Source organism: Dreissena polymorpha, chromosome 6 (genome assembly GCF_020536995.1).
Source record: "Dreissena polymorpha isolate Duluth1 chromosome 6, UMN_Dpol_1.0, whole genome shotgun sequence".
Classification (NCBI taxonomy): Eukaryota; Metazoa; Mollusca; class Bivalvia; order Myida; family Dreissenidae; genus Dreissena; species Dreissena polymorpha.
This window is the reverse complement of record NC_068360.1, coordinates 41,746,289-41,773,290: the sequence shown is the minus strand read 5'-3', so window position 1 is coordinate 41,773,290 and position 27,002 is coordinate 41,746,289. Positions and strand designations below refer to the sequence as shown.

General features: G+C 32.9%; 1 protein-coding gene and 4 long non-coding RNA genes across 11 annotated transcripts in view; 2 read left to right on the top strand and 3 right to left on the bottom strand.

Annotated features, from left to right (window-relative positions):
* The window catches only part of LOC127834263 (uncharacterized), a 40,260-nt gene extending 23,248 nt beyond the window's left edge, over positions 1-17,012 (top strand). For 5 of the 7 annotated variants that reach the window (XM_052359982.1, XM_052359980.1, XM_052359981.1 and 2 more), the window contains 2 exons: positions 15,650-15,884; positions 16,621-17,012. In XM_052359982.1, coding sequence (XP_052215942.1) covers positions 15,650-15,884; positions 16,621-16,811 — 426 coding nt within the window. In that variant the 3' untranslated portion in view covers positions 16,812-17,012. The other 2 variants (XM_052359983.1, XM_052359986.1) reach the window with 2 other exon arrangements.
* Positions 10,742-12,663, bottom strand: LOC127834271 (uncharacterized). The gene is made up of 2 exons (XR_008027853.1): positions 12,525-12,663; positions 10,742-12,040 (listed from the first exon to the last, which is right to left on the bottom strand). It is a non-coding gene; the product is annotated as an uncharacterized LOC127834271 (long non-coding RNA).
* On the bottom strand, positions 13,977-15,173 carry LOC127834266 (uncharacterized). The gene is made up of 2 exons (XR_008027848.1): positions 14,226-15,173; positions 13,977-14,098 (listed from the first exon to the last, which is right to left on the bottom strand). It is a non-coding gene; the product is annotated as an uncharacterized LOC127834266 (long non-coding RNA).
* Positions 17,013-18,483: 1,471 nt separating the features above from the next.
* Positions 18,484-20,118, bottom strand: LOC127834264 (uncharacterized). Its single transcript, XR_008027846.1, has 2 exons — positions 19,523-20,118; positions 18,484-19,243 (listed from the first exon to the last, which is right to left on the bottom strand). It is a non-coding gene; the product is annotated as an uncharacterized LOC127834264 (long non-coding RNA).
* Positions 20,119-22,247: 2,129 nt separating this feature from the next.
* Positions 22,248-25,594, top strand: LOC127834279 (uncharacterized). The gene is made up of 2 exons (XR_008027860.1): positions 22,248-22,290; positions 22,651-25,594. It is a non-coding gene; the product is annotated as an uncharacterized LOC127834279 (long non-coding RNA).
* The last annotated feature ends 1,408 nt before the right edge of the window (positions 25,595-27,002 follow it).

Genomic DNA, 27,002 nt, shown 5'->3' with positions numbered 1-27,002 from the left:
CTGTCATTATTTTGCGGCATGTCAGGGTAAACTAGGGCTTATTCCGTTTTAATATTTTTTGTCCAGGTATATTTTATTGACAAACAAGACGGGATTCCATAAATAGACTTAACAATGACATTTTATATACCTTCATACAAAACGTGCTCCAACGGCTGTCATATTTGGAAAGAATAGTTCCGCTGATAAGACGTTCTGGTGAAACAATTCTGGGAATCCAATATATCTCAAGCAATTAATACGTTAAAAAAAAACAAGCGTTATAGTATTTAATTTGGTTTTACATGTATCATGACACAAGCCCAAGGATAACAGTAGTGTGCTAAAAAAATAATCAGTTTTACTTTAGAACTGTCTACCTCAGTATTGTTATCAATAAGAGCAATTATCAGTTATTCACAACCTAACATTGAAACAATAATAAGCTCTTATACTGAACTGACACTAGAAATAAATGTAATGTAATTATACTTTAAATGTAAGTCTACGAAATGCACCTCTCTTTTTTTGCCCGTATTGGCAGTAAAAACCTTTCGAGTGTTCTCATCAATTTTTACAATAAAACACTTGCAAAAACACTTTCCATCTTTATTCCTGAATAATAAAAGAAAAGTTTACGCTTTTTTAACAATATACTATTCGTATATATAGATCCAAAATATTATTGCGAAAAGAAGTGTTCATTATTCTTCTAATTTTTATGTTGACACCTTTGTTTATTAGTTTGTAAACGTACGAGACTCCTTTACACAAGAGATGTGCCAGCTTTTATCTGTATGATATGCAATCAAGTGGCCATTGTAACGGCATATAATTAAACACTATGTACGATATATGTAGATTTGTTGTCATTATTTGTGATCATTATTTGACTCTTTGAACAAAGATAAGAATAATTTAATTTTTTTTTTGAAAGAGTTCATGTAAAAGTTACACTCAATCATAATTGGATTGTCTATACAGTTATTTGGATTGCTGTGTTTGTATACTTTATCACATTACACCTTTACTATAGATTGCAAACACGTACTTTATCTCAGTTGGATAAAGACTACATTTTTTAATTACTTGCATGTGTGTATCTCTCTTTAGATTTTAGGAATGCTTATCGTGATAAAAGTGCTCATCAAATTACATGTATGTACCGTTAACAGTGTTGGTATTAAAGTTGCAGAAACATTATGCAAAGCTTGAATAATTCACTTACGTTTGAATAAGTCATTGCACATCGCACGGCTTTAAGAAGGAAGCATAATAACACATGTATTTTATATGTGAGTGTGTTTTATTGTCAAAAACATGTAATAAAAGAAAATGTCGCGACTTCGATTGACAAAAGATCCTAAATATGACGGATGGGTAATATTCGTGGTCAACAAAGTAATCATACAATAATGTTGATGTTACTTTTAAATACAGTGGAACAAAATCATCATTGTGTTCTTCTTTTTTTTATTAAGGTGCACACGTGAACATTTAGTATTCAAAATGTGTAAGAACTTTTCGTTTTCCTGTTAATTATGCCCCCTTGGCTTGATACTGCCCATGGGCATTGGCCTCGGACAGAAGATGACCCCTTTCGAAATTGGGGTCATTAGGTCAAAGTCACTGTCACAATAAGTGTGAAAATTGTTTCTGACATCGATTCTTCCCATGTGCATTGGCATTGGACAGTAGATGGCCCCTATTGAAATCTGGGTCACTTGGTCAAAGGTTAAGGTCACTGTCACAATGGGTGTGAAAATCGTTTCCGATCAATAACTCATCAGCGAATTGACCGATTGGCTTGATACCTCACATGTGCATTGGCCTTGGAAAGTAGATGACCCCTACTGAATTGAATTTGGGGTCACTAGGTCAAAGGTCATAGTCACTCCCCAACTGAATTTAGGATCACTAGGACAAAGGTCTAGGTCATCGTCACAATAAGTGTGAACATCGTTTCCGATCAATTCCTCGTCAACAAATTTACCGATTAGCTTGATACTTACCATGTGCATAGGAATTGGACAGTCGATAACTCCATTTGAAATTGGGGCTTTAGGTCATAGGTCATGGTCACTGTCACAATAAGTGGGAAAATCGTTTCTGATCAGTAACTCATCAAAGAATTGACCGATTGACTTGATATTTCCCATGTGCAATGGCCTTTGACAGTAGATGACCCCTAGGTCAAAGGTCAAGGTCACTGTCACAATAAATATGAAAATTGTTTCCAATCAATAAGTCGTCATCAAATTGAACGATTGGCTTAATACGTCACATGTGCATTGACCTTGGGCAGTAGATGACATTCATTGAAATTGGTATCACTAGTTCAAAGCCCTGTTGGGGGATATTTCTCCGAACGCGTAACTTTTCTTCTTAATGCAATGTCGTAACATTTCTGTAGACCCCTTTATTGGTGTTGAAATACGCAATAATTGTACTGTATGTTATTGAATTTTATTACATTTCATTGCTGTACATTTCATTAAATTAGATTAAATCGCAATAAACTTTTGAAATTATATTATATCGATTTTTCTATTGCATCTATGAACATCACCCTAGGGAGCGTCACCCTAATTGATATTGTCGTAATTCGTCGGCAAATCCATGTCCGACTAAACATCGGTTGTTCATATGAGTAATAAACGCAAATAATTTACACGGTTTATGTAGACTTGTTAAGCATAATAACTGAAAATTACTTTTCCTATAAAATCATAGTAACAGAAGGTTTTATATATGTTATAAGATATCGGATAGTGGTACTCAAAACAAAATTGGCCAAACCATGTACCTCGAGCCACACCCCACATTCTAATGATTATTATATACTTATATATAAAACAATTGTCAACATATTTTTGCTCCGGAATCTTAGTGCAATGTTTGGAAAAAAGCATGACAATGAGTTCAAAACACACTAAAGTGGTTATATTTCTTTATTATATCGACTTGCTATAAATGTCGACATGTGCGAAGTATAGTATTATTCGTCGCTATCGTGACAATATAATCTTTTCAGCTGCATCTGTCTATTGCCATCAAGGGCATTTCGAACTGATTGCATGGGTTGTTTTGTTTTAATGTCTGCAGATAATTGCCTTTGCAGCGCATATCTGTAAATTAAAACGATCACATAAAACTTGACCCTTTTATCTAGATCATTCAGTGGTTTACAATCACTCGTGTATTATGCTTTATGGTCATTCAATCTGTATGTTACTTTATTAAAATAGTTTGTCATACGATATTGATTTTAAAGTGAAGTCGTTCTCAGATATTGCATTATTTTATGAATACTACGGCTCATTTTTCCTGACAAATCTGACCGAAAAATCACTTAAATACTAGGTTTCCGACGACACGTCAGAAAACATGCGGTCCTTGCATGCAATATGAAAATGTTTCATCATACCATTCGGCCTTGGCCTCGGCAACAGCTAGCGTGCCCTGAAGTGTTGCACGAATGACATGCTGTCATTGCATGCAATAAAGCAATGTTGCGAATATGGCATCATGCTTCACAGCCTTGGCCGTTTGAACAGCTGGTGTGTCCTGATTTGTTTGCACCGTTTCTTTGATGCACACATATGAACCCTTTGTTATGCATAACAAGTTTATTCAATATAGCCAAACGGTGTGATAAGATAAAGAATATGATTTGTCATCATGTTCTTAATAGAACAGTACTATTACCTACGTACAAATTCCCAGTGCATATGTTTCGCCATGTGTTGACGTGTCTGTATTATCATAAATGGTTTTTCGTACAAAGGAAACCCATTACATGAGTTGCGTTCTATTTCAAGCTAAATTCATTGCTTTCAATGACTTCACGATCTTCTTTGTTTATCCAAACAATATCGTGTAAAAGTTATTATTGTAGAGTAGTTTTAAGCATTGTTTTGTTGGACCACTTTATACACCTGAACCATTTTTTTTCTGTTGACGACAGGACCACACAGATTGCGCACGTGTGTTTATTCGAAATGTTGTTGTTTCATTAAATGGTTAACAATGATACGATCGTTTTGGTTACGTCCATATGATGTGTTTTATAGTATACTTGAATGTGGCACCATTTACAAAATGCCACAATGTAAAATTCTAATACGATACTTAATGTCTTGAATTACATTATATGTAAGCATGCGAATGAAATCCACTTGACATTATGGTTGGTTTATTGTAAAGCTTCTCAAGTTGTATCTATTCTCAATACTAAAGCATGGACGGTTTTGCAACGGGTCATTCACAATTTTAAAATGCGGCGAATGCGCAGTGTATTACAAAGATGTGAATTTCTTATTCCCAAATATTGAAACCGTTATTTGTCTGCTTTGTTGAATGCCTAAAGGAACAATTGGTGATAAAGTTAAAAGTTCATTAACATAGTCATAAATATATAAATTTCAATAAAAAGTATGCAGTATCTTTGCAAACACAAAACAATGGTTCATTAGCGATGTTAAAATGCAAAAAGGGGCAAACTCAAAATCTGAACTTAAATTATCTGTCGTTAAAATTGCATACATTATTTTTTATAAGATAACTAAATGCTGACTTCATTGTGAAAATATGTTAAACTTCTTAGCCATTGATTTTTATATAAATAATGAACGTTCTTGGGTGACAGCCAAATATTTGATAAAACGTGCTTCAAGATCGCTGCGCTTTCGTGATTGTCCTTTTCATCAATTGATAAAATATCACAGCACACTAACAGTTGCAAACAACGGAAGCGATCAAAGGATTTCGAGCGTATTTATAAGGGTTCTTTATTACAATATATCAGTATGTCAATTTATTATATTGTGTGAGTAGATTGAACAGTATTGCGAAATATCAACGCATTCTATGCATTGAATCATTCTCATACTGAGCAATAAATATATTTGGGCACTGAACAGGGGCAAATACATTTGCTGTAATGTCTTTTCTCAAACCCATTGGCGTAATTAACAAATGAATGAAACATAGCTATGTTTGTAGAAAATGTGAATTCTTTGTCCGTTGATAATATGTTTCTTATAAAAGATTCCGATATGACGTCATTATATCGCTATTTTCTTAGTAGGTCATCACGTTAGGAATGATTGTCATTCTTGATAAAATCAAATGATTGATTGATGCATCAAATTAGTTTGGAAAGATACAAAGAACTATGCGAAATATATTTAGACCATAAACGACATAACGTGAAACAATCTGTAATATTTTATTCTCACATTCATTAACATGCGAGTGTTATAGCATCGAAAAAGTAACTTAAACACTAAAGTCAATATACCAAAAAAAAATAATTCCCACCAATGCAAATGCTGTCGAGAAGAATATGGGTTATCTGTTTCAGTGGCAAAAATACATACTTAGCGCAGCATCACTTTTCTGTCAGTTTCAATATTTATACAGAATTATGTTACTTCACTACTAGCAATAGAATAAGGTATATCATTATGTATTTTAATAAAATGAACTTTTTGAATGGTAATTTTATTGCACGTTTGAAATAAAAAAAGGCACTTCTTATAGTGACTTGTTACATAAAACAAGACATGAAAAGTCATGAGAAGTATTTCTGTGCAGCGGATTTTTTCAAAATCAAATGGTCGTTTCATCCTGATCATGCTATCTCAAATTGATCTCTCATGTGCTGTCAACCGCTCATGCTTTATGGTTTCTATGGACACGGTTGATATCTGTTCCTAATTACTTGCCATACGATTTCAAAACGCAGACGTTCGCATATATGATAATTATTTCTATATCCGAAGCGCACCTGTCCTGTAAAATCTAACCGCAAATTCCCCTAAATCGCCCAGAATAGCTTTGCCACGTTAATGATATTTGTTGCAACACGTCAGAAAAGCATGCAGCAAGTACATACATGTTGCACAATATCACGAGTCTTTGGTCTTTGTAACATGTGTCATGTCCTTGAAATGTTTACGCCGACCCTTGTTGTATGTGAAGCTATCGTTGACATTTACCATATTAAGTGGTGTAGTAAAATGGGCTATACTCTGGTGAAGTGACATTGTTAAGGACACACTGATCAAATAGTATTGTTATAGCTAACCCTACCTTAACCAATATGAAAAATACCTATAAATAAGTTTCGACATTAACGTGTCTGTATCATGACGGCTTTTCTTAACAGGGAAACCAAAACACATGAGTCATGTTCTAGAAGCATTGATCGCCTTCTAGGACTCAATGAACTTCTTTGTTTATTCAAACACCAGTGACTTGCAGTAATATACTGCTGTTGGGTGATTACACTTGTAACGGGCCGACAAATCACTGATCCATTTTAATTTACTGTTGACGACGCACCTGTATTCAAAATTTTGCTGTTTATTTACATGTTTCAATGACGCGATACGTTTGTTTTTTTCCAACTAGGGAAATATCGTTTACAAAAAGTTAATTGAAGAAGAATGTAAAAACGTATGACATTGATACATGTCTTTTGGAAGTATTTTTTTCACAAATGTTAAAGGCAACATTTCAAATTAGTCAAATCAAGTTGGAAAGTCAGACAAGAAAATAATGTTACGAAGTAAAAGGGGTAAACTGAATTCACTCTGAACGTCTGTCTGTCTTTTTTCTGTCTGTCTGTCTGTCTTTCTTTTATTTGACTGCCTGCTTGTTTGCCAGCCTGACTGCCTCCCTTCATTTTATCCACCTGCCTTGTTGCCTGTCTGTCTGTCTGTTTTTCTCTCTTTGTTTATTTGTGTCTGTTTGTGTGTATGTCTATGTGTCTGTCTCTCTGTGTGTCTGCCAGTGTGTCTGTCTGTGTTTCGGTCTGTGTGTCTGTTAGTCTGTGTGTCTCAATACCGTGTGTCTGTCTATCCTTGTGTCTTTCTGTTTGTCCGTCTGTGTGTCTGTCTGTTTCTCTGTCTGTCTGTGTGTGTGTCTGTCTGTATGTGTGTCTGGCTGTCAGTCTGCCCTTGTATATGTCTGTCTATCTGTTTTTCTGTCTGTATGTCTGTGATTCAGTCTGCCTGTGTGTATGTATGTCTGTCTATTTGTATGCTGTCTGTGTGTCTGTATTTCTGTTTATCTGTGTATCTGTCTTTGTTTCTGTATGTCTGTTTGTCTGTGTTTCTGTCTTTTTTTCTGCGTGTATGTCTGTGTTTATGTCTGTGTGTTTGTCTGTGTGTATGTCTGTGTGTCTGTATGAATGTGTGTCTGTCTTTGTTTCTATCCATGTGTGTGTCTGTCTGTCTGTGTGTCTGTCTGTTTGTGCGTCTGTTTGTTTGCATGTATGTCTGTGTATATGTATGTGTGTCTGTCTGTATGTGTGTCTGTTTGTCAGTGTGTCTGTCTGTTTGTCTCCTTGTATATTTGTGTGTCTGTCTGTGTGTCTGTCTGTTTGTCTGTCTGTCTGTTTGTTTGTCGGTCTTTGTGTTTGTATGTCTTCCTATGTGTCTGTCTGTGTGCATGGGTGTCTGTCTGTCTGTGTGTCTGTCTGGCTGTCTTTCTGTATGTTTGTCTATCTGTGTGTCTGGCTGTGTGTCTGTCTGAATGTGTGTCTGTCTGAGTGTCTATCTATGCGTCTGTCTGTGTTTCTATTTTTTCACTGCATGTATGTCTGTGTGTGTGTCTGTATGTCTGTCTGTCTGTATGTGTGTCTGTCTTTTTGTCTGTGTGTCTGTCTGTCTGTCGATATGTGTGTCTGCCTGCCTGTCTGTCTGGCTGTCTTTCTGTACATGTGTCTATCTGTGTGTCTGTCTGTATGTGTGTCTATCTATGCGCCTGTCTGTGTTTTTATCTTTTTTCTGCGTGTATGTGTGTGGATATGTATGTGTGTCTGTCTGTGTGCCGCTCTGTGTGTCTGTTTGTGTGTCTGTCTGTTTGTGTTTGTTTCTGTCTGTGTGTCTGTTCGTGTGTGTGTCTGTCTGCGTGTGTGTCTGTCTGTGTGTATGTCTGCTTGTGGTCGTGACTGTCTGTCTGTCTGTATTTGTGGCTGCCTGTCTGTATGTCTGTCTGTCTGTCTGTTTGTCTATCTGTGTGTCTGTCCGTGTGTCTGTGTGTCTGTCTTTGTGTCTGTCTGGGTGTCTGTCTGTCGGTGTTTCTATCTTTTTTTCTGCGTGTATGTATGTGTGTTTGTCTGTGTGTCTGTCTGTGTATCTGTCGTTGTGTCTTTTTACGTGTCTGTCTGTCAGTGTGTGTGTCTGTGTGTCCGTCTTTGTTTCTGTCTGTATTTGTGTCTTACCGTGTGTGTGTCTGTCTGTCTGTCTGTCTGTGTTTCTTTCTGTTTGTTTGCGAATATCTATGTATCTGACTGTGTGTCTGTCGGTCTGTGTGTCTCTCTGTCTGTCTGTGTGTCTGTGTGTTTGTCTGCGTGTATGTCTGTGTGTCTTTCTGTGTTTCTGTCTGTCTGTGTGTCTGTCTGTCTGTCTCTCCCTGTCTATCTGTCTGTCTGCCTGTCTGTATGTATGTATGTATGTGTGTCTGCCTGTCTGTCTGTCTGCCTGTCTGTCCGACCGTCAGTTAAAACACACAAATTCGTCCTGAGAAGTTCTTCTTCATGTTTCAAGTTACAACATCGAAACTTGCTTGGATTGTAACTTTTGACACAAAAATGTGCATGTTCGATTCTTATTGTATTATTTTATCAATTACAAAAGTTATTTCTATTTTCCAAATAATAATGTCCGTTACATTATTATTTTATACTTAATATGCAATAATATAATTCTCTTTAACTGCAACGCTCAGATGTGTCATATTTATTGCCTTGTTATTTTCCCTCTGATTACTTATACTTTCATAAAATAATGAAACCAAGGATTAAATACATTATTTAGACTTATATAGAAAATAATATAAACATTTTTATTGAAACCACAAGGACCAACTGTCAAATATGAGGTATGCAACATCGCATTATGATCGTTATGAAACTTGGTCACAACTCAATTATATTTGAAAATGATTCCGGTCCTTTTTCAAACATGGCTGCAAAGGGGCGGGGCAGTTTTCCTTTATTTCCTTTTATGGCTATACATAAGCATTGTGTTAAAGAAGTACTAATTCTAGGTGTTAAATTTATTGCAACGTTTTCTGGAATTTGCTCACAATATGTGTTCTCTTTATGTATCGACTTGAGTTCGAAACTGGGACAAAAACGGTAAAGAAACATAAATTTTAAACAAAAACTCATGAAATCTCAGAAGGCCCCATGTATTGCCCTATCTCCATTTTCAGAACATTTGACCTGATGATATGTCGGCTGTGCTCGAATCCATATTCATAAAAAAAGATATCATTCTAGTGAATTGAAGCACATGGCTGCCAAAAAGGAAGAGCAATTTTTACTGGCAAAAAAATCTAGAAAAAAACGTCTGAATTTATCATCAAACCTTATTTAAAGAATGGCATTATGTCCTTGACGTGTTACACAACCCTTTTTTGCTCCTGTTGAGATATAATGGTGATTTAAATACTTTGAAATTTTGGATAGCTTTGATTGAAGTTAATATCGATAGGTTGCCCAACTGCCATGTTTTACAGATGTTTACCCAGCACGATACGACGTCTAATTTCTTCGAAATCAAATTGGTGAGCGGGCAAATTTATTTTGCATATACAGGACAATTTTTATTGCATTTGACACTTTTGTATATTGAATAATACTGTTGAAATTTTATTTTATTTCGAAATATTTCAGACCGTGTTGCATTGACAGAATGAACATGTCATTAAAGTTTGTAAGGTAGACAACCACTGGCTTGACCAGAGAGTGATGAATTGACCTTTGACCTTGAACGTGGTCATGTGAATTTGCGCGCGACTCGTATTTTAATTTAGGTTTCAGTGTTTTCAAAATTGGTTCGAAACCATTTAATGTTTAGGTGAGGTTAGCCTAAAGACCGTAAAGTGCTCCGTTTAGACAATTGACCTCAATTTATGTTATTACTCTTGAAGGTAGGCCAACATTTTATAAAAGAAACAATTGGTTCTATATTGAATAAACAAAAAGCGGACACGCTCTTTTTTGACAATGGAGCGCTTTGTTTCAATCTTTACTGCCAATTTAGATTTGAAATGTAGCGAAGCGGTGTAGGAAATATCTGTGCGTCATACCTTCGCATAAATGTGAAACTTTGTGTCGGTTTCTGTTTACATCACTAGTAATAAATGCATATATAATTACTAGAAAATTAAGTATTCCATATTTAGTGTCAGCATTTGTATTTAATAATTCGCCCATGTTCATTGCTTTCCGTGCTGTGATCTATATTACTACATTTAACGACACCAATGCAATTTACAATTTATTTCATATACATTAAACATTTTGGGACGAAATCCAAGTATTTAACAAAACATGGTTCAAAATAATATTGCTTTTGTAACTGTTATTTTTATTTATTGATCTAATGTCACCTCAGTTAAATGTTCTTATATTCGACATAAGCTATCGGGTGAGTTCAAATGTTAATGTTTACTCTGAGTTGGCAAGAAATTTGCCATCTTTATATTATTCCGATGTAACGCAAGCTTAACTAATGGTGCAATATAGCGAAGCAATTAAATATAATTTGAAATATGAATTAATTTTCAAATTAATGATATGCAACTTAATATCTTCGAAAATACAACCAACGACAAATTTATCTTCCGTTTTTTATGTGTTCGAACACGCACAAGCTCAATAACTGTATGTAAATGAAATGTATGACTTAGATGCTGTAACAGCTTAATTGAATTTTGTATATTGCAATAAAAATGGCAGCCAGTAAGTATCATGTTTATTAAGACGCCATGACGTAACCATGATAAGTAATGAATATGGTTTTGATAAAACAAAACAAAATGGTTGATTTATATGCGACAAATAAAACATAGGTGTTAATTGAAATATTGAAAGAAAATGAGAAATAATTTCAGACGATTGCCTACAAATCATTGCATAAAATAGTGTAAAAATACTGCTACAACTTATTAACGTAAGAAAACAATTTAGACATATTGCAAATGTGAACAATTCCGTAATAATTAAAAAAAGTCAATTTACACAAGCGCAAAGTACTTCCAGTTGACCTTCCAGTTCCAGTCGTATTTTCTTGTCACTTATATGTTTAAAAACATTTTAATGAACGGATAGAAACATGATATATTTCGAAATATGGTGGGGGCTTCTGAAAGATCAACGACAAATAGTTTTTAAAGTGCTTAAATGAGTGGTTCAGTTAGCGTACGGACATGAGAAAACATAGGAAGTGAAAACATTTCAACAGTTTCATTTTCAATTTTTATAACGCTGGAAAATAAAAGGTATGTAAAATTCATATTTTTAATAAAAAAAAAGCATTATTTTGTGCAATTTTTTAAACTTTTAGCCGATTTATTACATGAAATTTTCCGTTTGGCACATATATAGTGCACTTCTAGAATAGAAAATCTTTACAATCTAGTTATAATTAGGCAAATGAATCAAAGTGAATAGGAAAACACAATAAATACAAGGTATTACAGGTGATGAAGAAGTTGGTATTTCAAACCGTGGCCTTACTTTGTTCATTTAGAAGTTGCATTAAATGTAGAAAATTATTTAAACACGGGGGATACGTTCCATATACTGAACATATATCAAGACTATGAAGGCATGTTTATATCCATAGTCCGATCAAAATTGTGGAACAAATACTATACAAAACCTATCCAGATGTTTTTAAGATTAATATACTATGATCAAACAAAGCGAACATTACCATAGATTATTTGAATATCGCAAACTTAATATTCTAGCTGTTATGTAGAAACTTGAAGAATTGTGACATTGGTTTAGTATCCACCTGACATCGATAATAACTATTTTAAACATGCAGTACTGCATTTTTTCTTTGTAAATATTGAGTCTTTAAGTGTATTACTCCATGATGACCACGAAGAAATAACGAATGTCATGTAATGAAGAAGAGTATTAACATGTCATATTGTAGACGCATGTTTTCCTTGTTGTTGGTTGTTGAGTTTCTGGTGTGTTCAGTTTATGTTGCCCAATTTCTCACCGAGTATGCCACCATTAAGAATTCTGTCAAAAACAATTAAACGGTTTTTAGTATCGCATCGACAATTGTAAAAGGCGTTTTTTTGTCTTGTGCTGTAAATGCATTCTCATATACAAGCAATCTAACTTCATTTATTCTTATTTATTGAAGTCAATATTTTTGCATCCTATCATGTAAATGTAAAATCCAAACGTTTTCACTTGTTAGTATTAAAAGATCGTTTAAAAAAGACGCTTCTTAAACTTGATATTATAATTTGTGCATAGGAATATTAAGTTTAAATGAAAAACATGGTTCGAATTCTGTATTTAACAAACTCATTTAATTCATAAGATAAATTAAGAGCTTTCAAGCAAAAGTTTTGTCAGAAACACATCTTAGTAACAACAACCACCAATTAAATTTGCTTCGGTGTACATATATTTCATTTGACCTCATATATTTTATAACATATTAAATAAACTGCACTCAAATCGCTTAATATATATTCTCCGATGCGCTACTTACTTTGTCATCTAAGGTTTGGGAACTTCTTCAGTAATTAATATCTTTAGCGCATGTCTTGAGGTCTATGTCTAGGACAGTAGCGAACAATATATTTATTTCTCCTTAACCAATCCCACAATCCCCACAGATTCCACCATGCAAACGGGACACTCTAAGTTAACATCTGCCATAACAGTGATTGCCAAGAATGATTTTGTTTTGGACATAAAAAGCTGCATTTATTCACATGAGGTTAGTTTCGAAATTTATTCTGGGTGTTTTGATTGGCGGATGGTACTATTGACGTAGTTGCTAGGTAGTCTGAATCAGCTCTAAAAACGTATATCAATTATGTTTTGTTAAAGCAGACGGGCCGATACGTGTCATATATGGGTTTCTCATATATAGGAATATCGGACATTCCTGACTTGTTCTATTTATAGGCGTCAGACTGGAACTTAAATTTGATAAATTGTGTGGACCCCAAAAGCGTTGAATGAACCTTTCCATGGCGATCTAGTTTTTATCATTACATCGTTTTATTTTGTGTTCTGTTATAAAATGATGTGACAAGAACACAATATTATCTCTTGATATAGTTCATGAAGTATCATTGTTTGCTAAATTGGTATCGATTACACGTGCAATTCTTATGTTCAATACTTTGAAATTTAATGATAAATTTAATAAACATAACGAAACATTATTTATTTAAGATTTTGTTAATGGTTTTACGGTCAGATTTTAGCATATCGGTAAAATAAATCACTTTAATTTAATATTTTTTAAAGAATGTTACATCGCACATGTGCTGAACAAAAATATGAACTTTGTCCAGTCTGTTTGTCCCAGTTTTGTTCCTCTGTGCACTTGGTATCGGTTTCAGTTGAGTTGTGTTTATTTTCTGCTTTGCTGGTGTGTAAAATTCGCTATTGTCTATAATAGCGTTTCTTGTATAGGGTTTTCATTATCATGTTTTGAGGTATTCATGGAGAGTTTCCAGTGCACTTATTTAATTTATTTTGTAAAACATTACATTTCATTTTGTATAAAGCCTTCTTCGAATACGGACTTTTATTTCACTTAGACACACAATTGCTCTGAATGCAATCCACGAACACCACAGCATATCTATATGGAAGAATATTGTTCATTACCGCCTGATGAATGAGTTTCAATCACAATTAAGACTTTTAAAGGTTATTAAATGGGTTGTTAAACATGGTACATAGCAATGAAAACAGGTGTGTATACGTCATATCTTAGTTTGTTATTTAATGCATGACTTAACGTCTATATCATAGCTTAACATATTTGTGTGTGTGTCTACTTTATATAATCAATCTGTTTCAATAAGAACATAGTATAGTTAGCTGATCATTTATCATGCGTAACTAGACCATATGTTACATTTTAAAATATTTGTACATTACATGCAAAATGAATATTAACACCGTGTAAAACAAATCAGCGTCATTTGATTGTATCGTTTATTCATAAACATAACAGAAAAGGAACTAGTAGAATCCTTGTGACCGGTCTAAAGGTGGCGACCGTCCGAAAGCTCACCATCATATGTTGGGCCCTCTGTTGAACTGAAGAAATGTAAAAAAAAAATACCCATCGGTTTATCAATCTTTTTTAAATTCATGCATACACATACTGTACATTTGTCTTAAGAAAAAATCAGCTACACTGCAGATAATGAACACAAGTACATACCTTTGGTTATGGTAATGGTATGGGTATGTCTCTTGGACAGAAACACACTTTTTCTAATCGGCCGTCGATTGAGTTGTATTGGCATCTGTCATCCAAATGTAATTCCGCACCATCTTTAAATTCATCCGCATGGATGAGGTACTGAGATAGTAGATGTTCCTTGTTAACATAACGTCCACAAAGACAAATTCGAACCAAAATATTGAATGCTCTGCCGCCAAGGTAGATAATGACACCGGTTTTAGCCAAAGAAACATATCTGCATTGTTCGTTACTGTTTCTGGTTTGGCTGTGCGTTTCAACTACAGCTATTCTTGATCTCCTTATTCTATGTGTCCATTCTTGGCGATTTATATCACTGCTTGTGCCAGCCATTTTGGTTTACAAATTGTTTAGGGCATAATGCGGCCATTGACCTTATATAGTGATTCTGTCTGGAAATGCCTGACGTCATTATTAAATTTGCAAAGATCACTGCTGATACATGAATTTATTAATAGGTTCAAAATGTGATTGGCTAATTTGAAACAATATTCAAATGCGGGTTTGAATCCTGTTGTTTGAACCAGTAAAACAAATGGTATCCCATAAAATCTTATACATATATATGTGGACATATGCATGCATATGATCTTAGAGTATTTGGGATTGCTTGTGCTGGAACCCAAAATCAGAACTTTGTGTGGAATGCTCACACCTTTATTTAGCTACTCATGTGTAACCGAATCTTTTTACAAAAATTAATGTCTGTATTGTTTTCGTCCACAGTTGTTGCTCAACGCCAAATATAGAACACTGCGCATTCAGAAAAATAGTCTAGTTTCAAGCATTCTATAAATATCTCTACTGGAAAGAATCGTGGAAAATACAGAATTGTATTTTAACTATTTTATTTAAAGTAACATGTGGGAAATTTTGCGTGTCTCCTTGTATTTTAAAATAACAGGCTTAACTGTAAGGCCATGTCCCAGATCTAGTGATGACATAAACGTTGGTTTCCCATATACCAAATAGATATTTGGACAAATTTGATTGGTTGATGTTCTTTCAATAATGAATGTTCTAAATGTTTAGTTTAGAAGCTAACACTGCGTAGTTTGATCGAGTCATATACATATGTTGAGGATATTTGTGTACGGTATTTCTGTGTTCTTAACCGCTTGACTTTTGCTCGTGTCGTATACACGATTGTTCTAGTTGATCAGTGAATCATTGATACGCTTGATTATGTTTTGCGATTAGAGGTATTGGACAGTTACAATTGAGGTTCAATATGAAACAGTTTGCAGCGATACTGTGAACACTATGATATATACACACAGAAACAAATAATTCACGGCAAAGGTTACATACCTGTGTTTGTGACAGCGTGGCAAGTTGACTCACAAAACGAGAATGACTATTCTTATAAATATTGCTTTCAGATGACGATTGAATCTTATTCGGCGTCCGTAACGCAGTCATCTTTTGGCGGCAGAATGGAAAAACGGCAGAAAACAGAACGGGACGGCGACAAAGAGGACGGAGAAGAGAATGAAGGCATGAGACAAGAAGCGCATCTGGAACCCGGGCCATCCGATATGACCAAAGCTATAATATTGGCTGCATTCAATGACGAACCGGAGATGAACAGAGTTCAGTTCGCTACAACTCCATCGGGTAAATAAGATTTCCCGCTCAAAGAGAGAATGATCTGTTGTTTTAATCTTCATTTATTTGATGAATTAATAGATAATTATCAAATAATAGTAAAAGTGTATAAATATTATATTTGATAATAATCGGAATGGTGGTAATGTTGATAATGTTGATGTTTCTTAAATGATAATAATAATAATAATAATAATTTTATAGTAATAAAACTATAAATAATACTTAGTATAACGTTATCTGTAGTAGTAGTAGTATTAGTATAAGCATTATTATTATCATTATTATTTTTATTATTATTATTATTTTATCATTATTATTATTTATTATTATTATTATTATTATTATTATTATTATTATTATTATTATTATTATTATTTTTATTATTATTATTATTAATCTATTTTTGTTGTTGTTTTTTACTGATGGTGATGATGATATCAATAATTATCATAAATAGTATTAATTATCAATATTATAAACAATACTTATATAAATAATACTATTATTATTATAATTATTACTATACTTAATAATAATAATAATAATAATAATAAAAAATAAATAATAATAATAATAATAATAATAATAATAATAATAATAATAATAATAATAATAATAATAATATTATTATTATTATAATAATAATAATAATAATTATTATTATTATTATAATTATTATTATAATTATTATTATTATTTTTATATTATTATTATTATAACTATTTTAATTTCCATTCAACAGATGATGAATCTCTACCACCAGACCCGATACAGTTCACAGCGGACGAGATCTCCCCAGTTCCAAGAAGACGCAAGCACAAGAGCAAGTCCTCTCAATCATCCAAGACAGCAGAGGCAAAACATCACTCATCCAAATTAAAGCCGAAGGAAGATTCAGGGGCGCAGAAAGATATCAAGAAAACCAACACTTAATTTCACAAACTGTGTTCAGCTGATGATTGTTTATACTCGACATTCTATATATTAATGTATGTGTTAATCAAGACTGTTATCATTTGCAGTTAAATGACTGAGGTGTACGATTTATTTATCTGATACTTATTTATATCTGGGAAGTGTATGAGTTATGCAATTAAACAAGCATTGAAAGCAAATACAAATGCTTAATTAAAAGATTGTAAACTATTGTGATGAACACCCACAAATCAGGTTTTAATCAGTCATTTTTATCAAGATGTTTACCATAAGAAGGTAATTTCCGATAAATATGTTTATGATATATATACTAACATGAAAAATAAAAAAACTAACTCTTTTTAATGTTTAACTATTAACTGAATAGGCACAATACGTATATTATGTGTTAATAATGTGTTTGCAAAATGTATTCCGCATACGTCCGCTGTGTATGCAGCGGTGAGCGATGCGTACAAGCTTCGCGACTTTATAATCAATGTAGTATGTATCCTTCGACTAGTACAGATCTTGGGGACTTGGGTTAACACTATTTTTGAACATATTTTGTTATACAATACCATCTACTGTTTCCAAAAAGTATAAACTTTAAATGTGCAACTGTAATATAGTACATTCAATTCAGGGGAGACAACTAGATTTTATTATTAAAACCAGCAATTTGCGTGAAATTCTGGCTATCACTCATATACGTTTTAATAACTTCAAATACATAAAGTGACGTATGTAATTGATTAAATTTTAACTAGTATTATTTTGTGAGTGTTATAAATGTGAAGATTGATATGCATTTTACGGGAAAAAAAACAATTCCTTATTGAAAAGTTATATAATGATAAATCTGGAAAAAATCGTATTAAAGTGTGTATAAATATCGGTATTTTAACTATTTCCGGTGGCTGAAATTTATCATGAATGAAGTTTAATGGTTTACTATTTCTTGTTATGCCTTTTATCATACAAATTGCGAACGTTTAAGTTATCCGATGAGATATTCCACCAAATTCGAGAGTATATCTGCATTTCGGCGCTAAGAAAAATATGTATAATACAAGTTGACATATTGTGACATATTGTGATATTATTTGGTTTCCAAAATTATGCTGAGAATATGGATAATTTGTTTACTTGCGATGATGTATGTTAATTCACCTACATTGACTTATACCCACGAACAATTGGTATTGACTCCATGAAATTGTTCAAAGGAAGCTACTACAATCAAATGTATGTCCGCACTAATTTGGTGTTGAATGTGATACGACTTAGCCGTTATCATTTTGTTTGGGGTTTCATTGCAGTTTTATTTATTTAATTTTATGGTATAACATGTAAAATGCTATATACATATAATTATATATAACGTTTACACTTAACTATATGAAGCCTTTGTAATAATATTTACAACCAACTATTGGTTATTCATTAATCCAGTGATAGTCATCGTACCGATTCATATGTGTTGTGAAAAAATAAAATAGTTTCACAGAGTCCACACCGTGTGCAACATAAATTGAAGTAAGTGACATATCTAATAACGAAAATTTTATTTGATGGACATGCACGGTTATTACTCTGTACAACTAAGTTACTACACATTCCAAAGTTGTATAGTGTTCTTTTACTGATAATAAAAGGGAAATTATTCAAATAAAAATTAAACGACAAATTTATCCATACACATTATTTATTTATTATAAATCCAACATGCACTGTGTATTTTAGTTCATATCATTGTAACATGATTAAAAATATATTTTATAGTACAAGCATACTGGTTTCTCATCAAAATCTTTATTGTTTCTTATCAAAATCTATTTATGAAAAATAACTTTTTTTTAATAACACATATTTAACATACGTTATTGTATGTACTAAATCTTTTATACACATCTGAATAATTACAAAATGTAGTTGCAAACAACACATGTTATTAAATTGGAAATGAAGCTGCATGCCACGTTTAAATATTAGACAAAGTAACATTTATGACTATTTTCATTTTCTATTAATTAATGAACACGCATTTAACATCGTGAATAAATCACGGACAAACGTTATACATATATTTAAAAAACCCCACAAATAATCGGAATCAATTGAACAGAGCAAAACGAGAAATAACGCGCATGTTTTGTATGGCACATAAAACAAATGATAAGTTAATGCATTATTACAGAAAGTCATTTTGTCACAATACGGCATATTCCGTCAAGCGCATTTGCACATAAATTGCATTTATGTTCATCTTCTTTCAATATCGTCATTGCATAATGTTTGGAAAGTTAATCTCATCTAACAGTTATCATTAATCGCAGAATATAAGTACACCGACGTTGAACAAGTAGTAAAATATACACTGGTCCCGAGGGTTTTATCTCCAACCGTCTACGAGAGGGCGCAGCCTGAATTTTCATTATTGGAGACATCTGAAATTAGAAGAATATAAATAATTTAATGTATGATTCCCGTTACGATAAACCTTTGCATTTCAACTATAAATAGGTCAATAACGAAATCAAACAAATATTCATTACAATAGTATATTCACTTTTCAAAATTTAAATACACCGTAAATGCTACACACCATGACCTTTCAACTCGAAATAAACATAGTGCGGATACAACAAATGGAGCTGGCGTTTCTAATAATATGGGGGATACAATAATTGTGCATAGACGATCGGCACACAATAACTAAGACTTACTGTTCATGTGTCCGTTAGTAGTAGGATGCCCAGAGACATTGCATACGCAATAACGTTGCAATTTGTACACGGTGCCGCTGTAAATTCTCGACTTGCGACGACGCCATCTACAAGACACAGAAAAGTGCTGTTCAACTCCATCCTGTTGATCCAGACGCTTTGCTGCTAATTCATTTCTTCTATTTGTCTTTATGCCGCATTTGCAAAGGCGAAAATGTATCCAAACCTCGGTTCCGGCAACCCTACCTTTCAATATTTTATAGTTGCATTTTTTAGAGTGATCTTCGCATCGATCAAATGAGGCATTGCTGCTATCGACGTCATCTGATGACGAAGAACTAGCGCTATAACGGCGTGTAGTATTCATATTAAAGAACAGATTATTCAATTACTTTATGTATTCGTTTACAGTCAATAATCCTTTATCTTATAAAACGACTTAAAATATGTGACCGAACTGAAACAGTCTTTTTAATGTAGCACTTGTGCGACAATGCTGAAACCTCTCTTTATATAACATGTGTGGCCAATTTCCTTTTTTCTAAAAATAATCAAGGGCTAGTCATATTTGTCTGGACCCTGTATATGTTATATTATCGGCACCGAACATGGGATACCAAGTTTTCATATTGGTTAACGTGTAGCTATGTGAAGGCGAGATAGGTTAAAACGTGGTAATCATTAGATGGTTCTATTTTGGTATACAGAACCCATTTATTATAGCCATTGATAAATCATGCGACGAATAAACACGTAAGACAGTTCTTTGCTAATGTATACATGAAAGAATGCCGACCATTTATATAATCGTTGAGTTTCCATAACGAAAATAAAAGAGAACAATGATGTTTGTTAAAAGACATGTTTTGGCGTGTTTATAATAATGTATGATGACTTATGGTAGTTACCAAGAACAGTGTCGATAGGTTTAAAATTCAAATACTTTTTTGGCTCAATCGGGTGAGGTCCCATAATTAATTGGATGATACTAATTAAAATATTTACATTATTTATATAAATTATGTATGTAACTGCTCTTTGTCTCCTTAACGTTTATTTTAATGTTGATTTGTTGATTCAGATGTCGATAAAACTACAGTCTCGGAAATTTCAGTTTGTATCAGCACACTTTAGACTATACATCCACGTTAAGGATAATCTGTAATTGTGTAAATGTGAGCATTGAATTGCATTTCTATGTGAAAACGGCATTATAACAGCACGTATTTCTTATGCCAATATATAATATTTGAACTAAACATGTATCACATCATAATAGAATCTAAATGTCAACGCAAGTAATTCGATTCGCTTACCGTTTTTTTTTTAATCCAATACATTCCAATTCTGAAAATTGATACAATACCATATTTAAGGAGGAAAAATAGATTGCGTTTATTGTGACGATATTTGTTTTAATATAAAAATAGGACTATATCCAATCGCGTTGGTTGCTTGGATAACTTCTTGGACAGTAATTAACAGATGATTGTTTTCCACAAAAGAGTCGTTTTATAAATCTCAGAAGAAACACATTCATTAGTATGGTTTTCACCAATGACTCGTCGCTGCTGCGGAAAATTCCATGTTCGGCGTTTATGTCCGACATTATGCAAACTTATGTTTGGAATCAAAATGTCGACGTTTTATAACATTTGACAAAAAGGTGCGGGAGCAAGCAAGGTAATACTATTCAATAAATTCAATAGATGGCGGAGCTTCAGACAAAATAACAAATGTGAACCACTCTGGTAAAGTTCATATCAAGCTTATTGACATGTGATTTGGACTTATAAATAGATTTTCAAACACGATTACTATGTTTGGACAAGTATCTGCTTGTTCTTTTAAGTCTCGTAATAGGTTATTTAATGTATACATAATATATAGTATATATCTAATTTTCTTTCTTTTACTTTTATATAATAAATTATTTTCAAAAAGACCATGATTAAATTGCAATGTATTTCATTTCATACTATACGTATCTAAACCATGTTTATAATGATAAAATAATTGTTATTCATTTGCTCAATGAATATGTCCGAAAGTTCACCATTTTATTTTTGGAACATTTTTTACACTAAAGAGTAATGCATTATACCCACTCGTATTAATAATTTTCCAAGTACATGGGTTCAAGTATTAAACATGTTTATGAATCAACGGTGCATTATACAAAATTTAATTGGGGAGGAAGGTAGCCCTCTTGTAGCTTATAATAATCACAAGTACATATCCTTAATATCGTTAAGTATCTTTGATAAAAGTATTGTTTCTCCAAGCGGTGGGACCTTAAAAACGGCTACCATCATGTTCATCTGATGATGAAGGAATATAATCATGTGGCTGAATCGTGGAAATTGGCGTCCACACTTGATAACTGTGTGTGTGTTTAAATCAAACACTAAAAATAGGCATTCGTTGTCTGACGAAGTTATTTTTAAGCATTATATGTTTATATGTACTTAAATAAATCACGGAAAATACAGAGTTGTAATTAACTCTTGTATGTTAAGTAATATGTGGGAACTGTTGCGTTTCTATTTGTATCGTAAAATTATACGCATCAGTGTATAGTCATGTTTCAGATATAGCGATGACATTAACGTGGGTTTCCGACATGACCTACAGACATTTGCGTTAAGTGGACCGATTTGATTGGCCGATGTGCTTTCAATATTTAATGAGGTGTATGTTTAATAAAAAAAAATAACACAACGTAGTTTAAACGAGTCATATGCATTTGCTAAGGATATTTTAGTACGGTATGTTTTTATTCGTAACCGCACTTAGCTTGAATTGTTCTCGTGTCCAAAACACGATCGTTCTTGTTTATCAGTCTATCACTGACAATATAAATACTTTTGTGCGTTCGGAGGTTTGGATGTATTGCATATTTGCAATTACGGTTCAATGTAAACATGGTTACAACCATTTTGAAAAGATATAAAGCGAAATCATAAAATATTCAAACAAAAAATAAAATTAACGCAACAGTGTTAAACTTGTATATTTTGAAAGCGTGGAAAGTTGTCTCAAAGAATGAAAATGACGATTCTCATAAATATTGTTTGCAGATGACTATAATCATGCTCGAAAATTGTAACACATTCGTCTTCTGGCAGAATGGAAAAACGACTGAAAATAGGCCGATACGGGGAACAAGATGGCGGAAATAAAGGTGTCGGCATGAGACAAGAAGCGCATCTGTAACCTGGGCCAACCGATATGAGCAAAGCCATCATCTTGGCTGCATACAATGACAAGCCGGAGATGAATAGAGTTCAGTTCGCTACATCCTCATCGGGTACATAGGATTTGTTACTAAAGGGAGATGATGTGTTTAGTAGTAGTAGTAGTAGTAGTAGTAGTAGTAGTAGTAGTAGTTGCATTAGTAGTAGTAGTAGTAGTAGTTGTAGTAGTAGCAATAGTAGTAGTTGTTGTGGTAGTAGTAGTAGTAGAAGTAGTAGTAGTAGTAGTAGTAGTAGTAGTAGTAGGAGTAGTAGTAGTAGTATTAGTATTAGTATTAGTAGTAGTAGTAGTAGTAGTAGTAGTAGTAGTAGTAGTAGTAGTAGTAGTAGTAGTAGTAGTAGTAGTAGTAGTAGTAGTAGTAGTAGTAGTAGTAGTAGTAGTAGTAGTAGTAGTAGTAGTAGTAGTAGTAGTAGTAGTAGTAGTAGTAGTAGTAGTAGTAGTAGTAGTAGTAGTAGTAGTAGTAGTAGTAGTAGTAGTAGTAGTAGTAGTAGTAGTAGTAGTAGTAGTAGTAGTAGTAGTAGTAGTAGTAGTAGTAGTAGTAGTAGTAGTAGTAGTAGTAGTAGTAGTAGTAGTAGTAGTCGTAGCAGTAGTAGTAGTAGTAGTAGTAGTAGTAGTCGTAGTAGTAGTAATAGCAGTAATTGCAGTAGTAGTAGAAGTAGCAGTAGAAGAAGTAGAAGAAGTAATTATATTAGTAGTTTTTTATTCTAATTTGTATAACCTGGCCCGATGAAGTCCACAGCAAACTACATCTCACCAGTTCCAAGAAGACGCAAACATAAGAGCAAGACATAAAAGTCATCCAAGACAGTTGAGTCTAAAAAGGACCCTTCGACTTTACAGACGAATGAAGATTCCGGGGAGCCAACAGATCTCAAGCAAACACATAATTAAGGCACTTTATATGGTCTGTTGTTAGTTTGCTATTCTTATGGTGGTGCTTATGAGTTTTCTACTATTTATTTTGCGTCAAGACAGCTGTTATATATATATAACGTTCAAATACGTCTTGAATATTGAATAATTTTATAAATAAAATTTTGCTACATTTTATCTCGACGAATGTTGTTAATCTAACAGTTGAACGTAACTTCAAATTCAATTAAAACTTTCTTAAGAGAATATCGTTTGAAAAAGTGTCCTCTTCACCTTTATTAATAAATAAATTATAGTAAAACACTTTTGTAACTGATTTGTAAATTTCAAATATTGTTGAATCGAAAGCTATTTGTTATAACACTATACAAAAGTGTGTTTATTTAACTTTACTTATAAAAAAGAATGTTATAATTTAAAAGTTTAGGGGTAAAGTGAATTTTGTTTAGTGTATGGCAATACACATTTATAAATGACGAATCTCTTTATCTTAAAGGGACCTGTTTACGATTAAGCAAATTGACAAAATAGTTTAAGATTTGCACATTTTCATTGTTGTTCTGATAATTGCGAGAAAATAGTAATACTAAACATTAACCATGCTTTAAAATATGCTTTAAAGGCATATACATTTGATGTGTGTGTTAAATGTACTTCGCGAATAGCTGCGTATCAAGTGGTTATTATTTAATCCTAAACGCATTTCAAGTGTAGTAGGTATCCTTCGAAGGCTACCGATCCTGGGGATTCATATGAACTGAATATTTTAGCACATTTCATAATACACTGACATCTACGGTTTATATAAAAAAGCAAGATTTGTTTACGTGCAATTTTTCTGTACATGTAACGCGTTCAATTCCGGGGAGACAACCTGATCTTAATGTTCAAACAAGCGATGCGAAAACAGTTTAAGCTATTAGTAAAATACATTTTCATGACCTAACATACATAAACTAATTTTTTGAGTGCATGTAGATCACGATATAATGTATTGAATTATTTTTCGGCACTATACATTTATACTTAAACAATTCTTTTTGCCGAAAAAATAACACAAAGTCGTATGATGATAAATATTAAAACATCCAAATTCTTCTTGAATAGATCTCGGTGTATTTCACAATTCGAGATAAAAAGACATGCTTTTCAGATATCTTAAACTGAGTCTATTTCAATTGTTTAACCGCTCGATTTATGGCATTGTAACCAAAAATATACTTCAATGTTAATATATATGCCAGCAAACAACTAAGTATATGATTTAGATGCATAATAGTAATGTATTATATTTTTCTTTTTGTTTAGTTGATTATCCAAATTAATTTCAACAAAGTCATCCTGCCTTTACCCGCGTGAGTAATATGAATTCACTTCTTATGTGTTGTAAACGTAAATCATTGGTAATGATTTTTCCCATACAGTTTAAGGGAGGCTACTATAATAAAAACTACTATTTTATTTAATGTTGGATAGCATTTAGCGGTTACCCGTGTGTTTGTTGTTATATGTATTTGTATCATAAAATACTTTATGATGAGTGTACAACTGAAAATAGATTAAATTAAATTAGTTTTGACTCCAATATATTATGCCTTTTTTATTCAATGTTTACAATTGCAGCCTTAGGTTTTTTTTTCAATATGTATACAGTCATATTAAAAACTCCGATCTAAAAAAGCAGTTATAACAATCAAATTTGTTTCACATGCTCACCATCAAGTGCGTCAGATGTAAGCGAAACAAAGTAAGATCAAACTATTTTGAAAACTACGTTTACTAAACAATAAAAATGTGTTTTATATGACTTGCAACGTGCAAACTACTAAAGGGAAATAATTTATTAAACTGAAATAGTGATCATATGTATACTTCATTTGTATGAATTGCATGCAGATATTTTGTTACAATATTACATTACTATGCAATAAATGTATCCTTAAATGTGTTTTCGAGTCTTACATTATGTGAGGTGTGAATATAAACGTCTACTCTTAAAAAATATGCGTTATTATATGTTATCCTTCTGTGAAATGAACACTAATTGTCTACTACAAACAGTTTAAACCATCCATTATTTAAGTATATGAATTTCGGATAACACAAAATAAAGTTATAACTTCTTTATTTTACCTTTCCTTTGCAATAGCAAATGACTAGAACATATGGACTAGGTTAACATAATTAAACTTCAGTAAGAACAACATTTAGTTGGAGAGAATGAGCCACAATATCAAATATATTAAGCTACATGTAAATCAGGAATGATTACACCCAGTGGCCTTCCTGATTTTTAGTATTAGACAGTCAATGCAAAGTTTCTAAAAGCAATAGTGAGCAAAACCGCAACATTAATCGCAAGCTATCCAAACCCGCAAAGAAATCGCAACGTTATTCATGGTATGCAAATCCGCATAGTTCCGCAATGTTAAGCAATTTCGCATGCAAATCCGCAATTCAAAGCAATTCCGCAAATAATCCGCAAAGTTCCACAATGAAAAGCAATTCCGCAATATGCAAATCCGCAATGTAAAGAACTTCCGCATGCAAATCCGCAATGTAAAGCAATTCCGCAAAGAATCCGCAAAGTTCAGAAATGTAAAGCAATTCCGCAATATGCAAATCCGCAATGTGAAGCAATTCCGCAAAGTGACTAACTATCCAGATAAAAACCAAATAAGAGCTGGGAGTTACCTATATCCGACCAAAACCCATCTCCGCAAAAAAACTATTTTTTGTAATAAACTATGTTTTTGTAATAATCAGAAGGTAACCACCCAAGTATGGATTTATACTCAGCAATCCTAAGACAACTGGCCACACAAAAATAGCACCCTCAGAATTATTATAATATTGAAATTTCCAAAAAAATGTGATAACCAAAAGAAGACTGTCAGCTACTTGAATTTTTCCGCCGCGCAAGAAAAGTTTGATGTCGCGACCTTAATAGGCAATAATACAACATTTTTTGCATGAAGAATAAGCAAAAGGAATTCAAAGAATGATCATAAAACTATTTTTGCAGCGCAACAACAAACAAGGTTGAAATCAACCTTTAAAGTTTAATTACGCATGAAGACTTACCAAAAGTAATTAAATACATAAGTATAAGAACAATATTTGGTACATTAATTAACAAACAAGGATGAAATCAACCTGAACAGCGTTAGAATAAGAGCACACTTAATATAAATGAATGGTCTTCACACAACAAAGCCTAAAACAGAACTCGTTGTGCATTGGGCAAAACTTGCGATCAGTGTATTGAAAACATACATACACAAATATTACATTTTGTAATATACATTGTATAACCATCAAGTATGATCGTAGATTAACATGACAGTACAAC